This window comes from Salvelinus sp. IW2-2015, linkage group LG15, assembly GCF_002910315.2.
Source record: "Salvelinus sp. IW2-2015 linkage group LG15, ASM291031v2, whole genome shotgun sequence".
Classification (NCBI taxonomy): domain Eukaryota; kingdom Metazoa; phylum Chordata; class Actinopteri; order Salmoniformes; family Salmonidae; genus Salvelinus; species Salvelinus sp. IW2-2015.
In genome coordinates, this window is record NC_036855.1 from 16,857,822 (window position 1) to 16,866,413 (window position 8,592).

Sequence of the window (8,592 nt, forward strand, 5' to 3'; positions counted from 1 at the left end):
AACTACAACCTAAAACTTCTTACCTGGGAATATTGAAGACTCATGTTAAAAGGAACCACCAGCTTTCATATGTTCTCATGTTCTGAGCAAGGAACTTAAACGTTAGCTTTCTTACATGACACATATTGCACCTTTACTTTCTTCTCCAACACTTTGTTTTTGCATTATTTAAACCAAATTGAACATGTTTCATTATTTATTTGAGGCTAAATTGATTTGATTTATGTATTATATTAAGTTAAAATAAGTGTTCATTCAGTATTGTTGTAATTGTCATTATTGCAAATACATTTTTTTTTTTTTAAATCCGCCGATTAAACGGTATCGGCTTTTTTTTGGTCCTCCAATAATTGGTATCGGCGTTGAAAAATCATAATCGGTCGACCTCTAATTGAGTGTAGCACAATGACAGTCTCTGTCACCTCTGACAGCATGTTTATAGATTAGAAAAGATATGGCACCTTCTAATTTTTTTATTTATTATGCTGTTAAGAGGTTTGGACACTTTCTGCCTCCACTAAATGGATTCTCATCCTGATCGTGTGATCACTGGAGAGACAGCTGTCAGCTAACCGAGAGGAAACAAGTGTTACAATGGCTTTTACCATCCAGCATGTATGGAATGTACAAATAGAAAGTTATACAGGTTTATCAATACAAATCTGCTTTACTAATCCTCAGCCTACAAAGAGTTGCACTTCAATCCCACTACTACGAAGGGGTCTTTTCATCCCTCACAGCTAACACAGGAAGGGATGGGTTGGGTGGAGTGGATCTTTCAGTACTGCATAGACTTCATTTCAGCACATCTGGTTTCTCTCRGATTGAGCTTCACCCATCAGGTTGAAAAGAAACAGGTCTGAAAACGTGGCACCTGCAACGGGGCGGTGGCACTGCAGCCCTGAAAGAAGCTGACTGGGTGTTTTGGCAGATCAGCAGAGTGCGAGCCAACCAACCATCAGCACATTCTGGCACATCTGAAGTGCCCTGTTGAAGTGGGAGGGAGCCCGACCACAGGCCCAGTAGGAGTAGTGAGGCCCACCAGCTCTGCTCAGATCGGTTATGGGACAGCCTAAAATTAGCACCACCATTGAGCAGTGTAGGTCAGAACTCAGTTGCCCAGCCCACCACACTTACTAATCAGCGTGTTGAAATAGCTCAGGGTGGTCACAGTAATGCTCTGTATAACAGAATATCAAGGTTCAATAATTGCTCCAGTCTGTGACCTACAGCATAAACAGTACCAGTCAAAKGTTTGGACAAACCTACYCATTAAAGGGTTTTTCTTTATTTTTACATTGTAGAATAATAGTGAAGACATCAAAACTATTAAATAACACATATGGAATCATATAGTAACCAAAAAAAGTGTTAAACAAATCAAAATATATTTTAGATTTTAGATTCTTTAAAGTAGCCATCCTTTGCCTTGATGACAGCTTTGCACACTCTTGGCATTCTCTCAACCAACTTCATAAGGTAGTCACATGGAATGCTTATCCAACAGTCTTGAAGGAGTTCCCACATATGCTGAGCACTTGTTGGCTGCTTTTCTTTCACTCTGCAGTCCAAATCATCCAAAACACAACTGATTGGCTCAAAAGCATTAAGGAAAGAAATTCCACAAATATACTTTTAACAAGGCACACCTGTTAATTGAAATGCATTCCAGGTGACTACCTCATGAAGCTGGTTGAGAGAATGCCAAGAGTGTGCAAAGCTGTCAAGGCAAAAAGGGTTGCTACTTTGAAGAATATATTTTGATTTGTTTAACACTTTTTTGGTTACTACATGATTCCATATGTGTTATTTCATAGTTTTGATGTCTTCACTATTATTKTACAATGTAGAAAATAGTCKAAATAAAGAAAAACCCTTGAATGAGTAGGGTTGTRRAAACTTTTGACTGGTGCGTACACAAACTTGACTGATACAGTGAGGGTGTGATACTAGCTGAAAAAGAGGGAGAGAAAAGAGGCAACCAACACAAAATGTGTTTTCCCCTCATATCATAAATTATTCAGATCTCACACACCGTGTCTCTTATCTTCTTTTTTCCAATAAACCACAAGAAACAGATTGCAGACACACACACACACAATTCAACCCAAACAGATGCACTCACATGAGACAGTCTAAGAGTTGGACACACAGAAGGCCAGGTTTAGAGGCTTTTCCTCTCAGCACTGTGGACAACCAGGAAATGGGAGCAAAGACCAGGAACTAAACATGATTATTCCCTATAATTGTGCTTTCAGAGCAATTTCAAGAAAAGCTGTTTAGCTTCCAGGAGGAATCTTCTTAAGGACTCATGCTTGTGGATATGCATATTTGTTCTACAGTACATCTTGTTGAAGTAAATACATGAAATAGTACTGTCTGCCAGAAGCAACATCCACAAACTAATTATTGTCTAACATGGCCCAGGCTGTTTGTGCAGAGGTGAGCTCATCTCATATAGCACATTACCATCGCTGTGTTCCCCCACACCCCACAAGCAGCTGAAACATTCCATAAACACGTGGCTTGCCAGCCAGCAGCACAGAGGGCCCTTTGAATAGGACCTGTAAAGGGAGCTAAGACCAGGGGACCAGGAGACAGAGCACYAGGGAGGATTAGAGAGAAGAAGGAGGCCTGGAGGGAGGGCCAAAAGATCAAACATTTCTCATGCATTTTTACCATTATCTGTAAGAAAATATATGGATATGGAAAACAGCCTGGGGTAGACACAAATACTTTCAGATGTTCTATTCAATCTGACAGTATTTCTCATGTTTCAGAGTTAAGGGTTGAAATAGCGCCAAGTAGGCTACTGCCCAACCGTTAACTCCTATGCTGGTGTAACTTGAACTGGATAGGGCCTGCTTATTTGAGAGATATTAATGGTGTGTTTGTCCCTTCGCTCCATCTGACTGCAGTTGGCAGGTCCCTGGCCTGCTGCTATGATCCCCTGCCAGCTCTCCAGGCACACTCCATTCTGTACCATTTTACCAAGTCACCCACCCGAGAGGACAGGTGACACTAAACACAGAGCTCACTCAGGGTGCACAAGAGCTCTTTCCCTTTTCTGTGCTGGCCCCACTTCATCTAAATTGTTGGACACGTATCTTGTATGTAAACTCAATGGGAGGGAGAGGTTAAATAATTGTTGCTTCCTTAACCACTAAAAGCTCAGAATGTTGACATTCAGGTACAAAAAAAGAAACCGTGTGAGCTTCATCAGGAGCTCTGAAATATTCAAGATTGGATCGTATACCTGGAGGGTTCGCCACCACCGCCTCTGTGATTTCTCCTGTGGTTGCAAATACAGCCCTGGACTGAGGCCAGACACGCAGACAGATAGGACCACTATCAGACCGCCTGAGTGAAAGCTTTTCATTAGTGTCAAATGAGACATACAGACCTGTCTAATTGATATTAAGTGGAAGCTGCTCTTGGCCTGGCACAGGTTCACTCAAAGTGCAGACATTCTAACAACACAATCCCCAGTAGACCTTCATATAACATACTCATGATTAGCCATGAGTCAAAGTCCTGGCCACTGGCATATGCCTATGTTATAGTGATAATTAACTATAGCAAAGCAGACAAACCATAGAAGTGGCTTCCATTAAGCCACACAGCTAATCAGCAGCTCTATTCACAGCTAATCAGCAGCTCTATTCACAGCCAGGAGTGACAATTGGTCTAGATCTCCACATATGAGGAGACTGGTGCTCATTCTCCAATTCCTAGGCTATTCTAGGAAAAAGAGACCTTAGAGATTTGTACATTTTAGACTGGCTGTTTTCCGAAGATTACAAGCGGGAGGTGTAGCAGGGTTTGTAGAGTCAGTGTGGCAAGGACAGAGGCCCATTCATGCCATTCAGTACTGTACCCAATACTAGCGCTGTGCCTCCTCCTCAGGCAGACCCAAAGTATGCCACAATGCCAGACAGTAAAACACTAGAGGTCTGCCGGGTAGTCAATGCCACCCCATGTTTGACTGGCTGTTTGCTCATACAGTCACAGAAAAAAAAACACATCGCTGAGTTGTTCTCTTTCTTAAAATGTAGCAATGACATATTGCAACTTTAACTAATTAAAATGAAGGCAGTGCCATCTGAAAGGAACATATGAACCCTCCTAAAGCTACAGTAAATATTCACCAGAACGCTTACGTAACTAGAGCACAGTGGCCCTTTATAACATTGTCATTATAAAATCGCTTTCGCAGATTACATGGAATTTATTGAATGCTGCAAGGAGTTTTATGATAAATCAAAAAATGACATTTCCCACACTCTCTAAAAGTCAGTGCCCACAACAGAGGACAGCAGTTTGTCATGCTCGCCTCAAAACTACTGCTTATCACAGCACTGATCCAGCAATGTATGCAATAATGTTCCTACGACATTAGAAAATAAATCCAGATCTCTGTTAATCCACAAAGCACGGTTTGCATGAAGTGATCCTGCAGCAGGACCGTTACCTCAGCAGCATGGCCTTTAACTAAGACAACCACTCCAGGGACAGGCTCAGCAATGTTTTTGCTGGACATTTAATCAGAAAGCTGCGGCAATCGCAACTTTCTCTGTATCTGACAGCCGCTTTCCCTATTTTCTACAGCTCAAGCTGCATTGGTAAATAGGTGTTATTGTGAAGAAACAATCAAATGTAAGACAATGTGGAAAACCACACATTACAGTGTTATTGCACTGTCATAAAGCTAAATATTTGACCACAAGTCTCATAAACTTGTGGACTTTGTCAGAAGAGCCACACACTGGCTTACCGTTCTCATGCTGATTATTTCCCAGACTATTTGCTTGTTCATTGCACGTTTGGTTTACAATCCTATGCTTTCCAGCCTATCACCTTTCATAACAGCCTATTCTCAACAATTGCTACCAAAAAAAAGTTTTCTGCTCTTCTCATATGAATTATCATAGCTTTTATTAGTTAAGCCTAGCGTGTCGGAAATGGAAGACAATGAATGACCCTGACTGATTTACTACAACCGACAGTCTGCTTTTATGACTTCAGTGAAATCATGTGATATTAGGAAATATGTGGCATTGAGTCAGCCATTCACTTAGACATGTCTATACCTATTTGAGTCATCATAGACCTGAGCAACCAAAAATATCTCAATGACTGTTCGTTTAGAGACTAAGAACAACACAGGGAAGAAGACAGCACATCAAATCGTGACCTTTCCCTGGCAGTCTGTGGCTAAGGAAATCAGTTCTAAAGACTAACGAAGAGGAAATCATCATTTGGCTTTTTTCATCTCCACCAAAATAATATTTTCAAGACCAGATCAAAGCAGTTAAGCATATGCTTAAGAGAGGGAGGGAGAACATATTTTTGTTTGTTTTTCCTCAGCTGTCTGGAACAAAGTGTTTTATAAAAAATACACCCTGTCATGTATTGATGCTTTAATAAATATTTTGCATTGAACTCACTCTCTTCTCTCTGTCCTTGCAGTACCTAGTACCACCCTATCCCACTTAAACATTGTTGCAGTGTCAATACGCTCTACATGAGTGACCCTCCTATTGTGTTCACACATCACAACAGGAAACACTGAGGACTGAAATGTTGATGGGAAGCCATGTGACGATGAGCCCTCCATCCTCTTTTTAGTGAGAGTTATCAGCCCTTTCCCTCCCCACCCCCAACAAAGAGCCTCCCTAAATGTATCACGCTACACAAACCCTTTTAAGTGAATTACTCCTAGACAAGGACAACAATGTTGATGTGTGCTGACACAAAAACACTCTGGGTGGACAGGGCCGAGCGACTGGGCAGCTTGAGGGCAAGCACTGTCTCAATCAGGGCATGTCCACAAGAGCACTAGTCCACTCAATAGGAGAGCAGAGGGGGGGGGGGGACAGGCATGTTTACAAAGTGAAAACAAAACAGTCGTACAATCTACAAAGAACCACACAAGCACTAGGGTGCTTTGCAATGGTTGGGCTGTGCTAATGGTTTAATGTATTCATATGGAAAACTTCTTGGCAGATGCATGGTACACTAGATCTAAATAATTCCTTCTTTTCCTTCGACATGTTGCAGGTGCACATATACTGTAAGCACATCCGTGCTTGAGGAGAGGTCTAGGTTAGGGCAAGTACAGGCATCTCTAATAAACATGAAACGGTAGTGGTTATTGAGCCCTAGGGTGCATTAACAATTCTCGTGCTTTTATACAGTGTCTCATCAAATGGAAATGAAAACAGAGGATAGAAAATATCTTGATTACAAAAGGACAGAGACTATGTCCTTGCAGACCTACCCAGATCTCCATGGAGACTGTTGTCATGCGAGGTCCTACTAGATGTAGTGGAGTTCCCATCGTCGGGCCAGATCTGACCTGTTTTACGGACACCCACGATGGAGGCCTCGGACACCAACACCTGCTGCTTCAGACGTTTCTGAGACAAAGGGGTGGGGGGGCTGCTGCTGTCAAAGGACTGCTGGGAAATCTGGGACGGAGAGCGGCTCTTCGGTCTGTACATATGATAGGTTGTGGGACTTGGTGACACGTGACTTGACTGGCCAGAGGAGAAGTCCTCCTCGCTGGACGTTAGGTTCTCATTGGAGCTGCAGTCTGGGGTGTAGCCGCCCCCAACATCATCAAAACTCCCAGGTGAGTAGGAGCGCCTTGGCCAGGTGAGGTGGGAGTCCTCCTCCACACTGTGGTCCCTGATGTGGATGATCCTCCCCTCCCCCATCATCCCCCCGACATACACACTGGTGTAGGGCTGACAGTCTGCCGGTTGTCTCCCCCCATTGGAACGGATCACACTGTCCTTGAAGAAATGTGGGTTCACCTCTGCTGCATCATCATACAGCCCATTGTAGCCACAGCCGCCCTCTGTGGATCTGCCTCGGAGGACAGATTTGCGGATCTCCCCCGTCGCAGTGGATAGGTTCCCAGGTAGAGAGTGCAGGGACCTCTTCCGCTCCATTTGCATGGCCTGGCAGCCCAGGCTGCTGATCTTGTCTGAGACCTCCCTGTCATTGACCTTCACTAAGCCTCTCTCATGGTGGTACTCCATGTTCACGTAAAAGGGTCTCTCTGTTCCACCAACCCCTTTCCCATCTCCTGCCGTGTGAGAGTTGGCTCTCTTGATGTGCTCAAAGTTGGACCTCAGTGCTGCTACTGAGCTCATGCCCACCCTGTCCCTGTCCAGATCGGTGTCTGGGGGACCCACAGTAGGCATATGGGGGGACAACTCACCCCTCTGTTCGGAGGGAGTCACCCCATCTACCTCTCCCTCTGGATACTGTTTATAGTTCCCTGTGTCTACTGCCTCTCTTGGCTGCTCCTCCACTGTAGGCTCCTCATCTATGTGGGATGTCTGGGTGTCTGAAACACTGGATTGGTCTCCAATATTCATTAGGGACATCCTCTTGATGCCCCATCTCTGCCCATCATAAGCCTTCCTCTCCTTGGCCAGTAACGTCTGCAGGTAGATCATCTGAAAGCGCTCTTTGTTTTCCTCTAACTCCAGCTGCCTGATAGATGACTTGCATTTCTCCAGCTCCTGCTCAATATCACCCAATGATTTCAGCTCCATGCTTGGGGCGTCTGACTCAGGGAACTGGGCTTTCCAAGCCTCCACAAAACCTACTGGTTCAACCATAGTTTTTTTTGTTTTACCTAGTACACTGAGAATATAGTAATAGAGTAGAAACTAAGTTTCTACTAAACTATATGATACGTTTCCAATCAAAATAATTTCTAAAGCATGACTTATAATGGCCATTAAAAGCTATTTCCACACTCCACTGACTGAATACATTTTTCATAAGACTCATGCAAAAAAAATGTCTACTTAACATGCAACATTATATTATAGTCAGATCGAGTGTTTACGGGCACCAGTGAGAATGACATGAGGCCTGTTGTCAAAACGAGCCAGTTCAGATACCTGCAACAAAAGAATAACAAAGAATAAGTGTCCTTCCATATCTTCTGTAATGTCGGTCACAAACAATTATTCTTCATTCATCGTAAAAGCAGAAGCACTGTCCTATCCAGAAGTTCCATTCAATGATTTAGTGAAAGTCCAAGAACAATTAAACATTTCCAGTGTAAAAGCTGTTTTTAATGTTACCGGTAATTCGTTATCCTGCACCCGATTGAAAGTTAGTTTGAATGTTCTCTCGTTAACCTTACACCCACTAGACATTAGATACACTTCGTCGGATCGCACACTAGCTACGGTTACTGTGTTTTGGTCATTTTCTTTATTGAGTTGGTGCTGAAAAGAGAGGGAGGGACTTTGATGTGTCCAGTTTTAAAGACGCAGGCACGTCAAGAGCACAAAAGATAATGCCAAGCTGCAAAACAACTCTGGAAAATATGATTATATGGTCTATCTATATTATGTACGTAATAATGTAGACTAATCTTTTGCTATTTTGAAAGATTAAAAACAGAAATGTTGTATTACGGTAAGTAGGCTACAAACCGCCTGAAATAATGATATTTGTCTCCATCTACTGGTACAAAAGACAAATCCAGACGGACAAGAACCCGCATGCAACTCTGCGTGTGCACTTGGCAGAATCTTGCGCAGCATGTTCCACAGGCTGAAC

At 43.1% G+C, this 8,592-nt stretch overlaps 1 protein-coding gene across 2 annotated transcripts in view; it reads right to left on the reverse strand.

The window, feature by feature from the left end:
* LOC111974232 (breakpoint cluster region protein) overlaps positions 1–8,243 on the reverse strand; it is a 41,055-nt gene extending 32,812 nt beyond the window's left edge. For both annotated transcript variants that reach the window (XM_024001889.2, XM_024001890.2), the window contains exons 1-2: positions 8,109–8,243; positions 6,281–7,922 (exon numbers count right to left, since the gene is read on the reverse strand). In XM_024001889.2, the coding sequence (XP_023857657.1) occupies positions 6,281–7,634 (1,354 nt within the window). In that variant the 5' untranslated portion in view covers positions 7,635–7,922; positions 8,109–8,243. The remainder of the gene's footprint in view (positions 1–6,280; positions 7,923–8,108) is intronic.
* Positions 8,244–8,592: the final 349 nt, after the last annotated feature.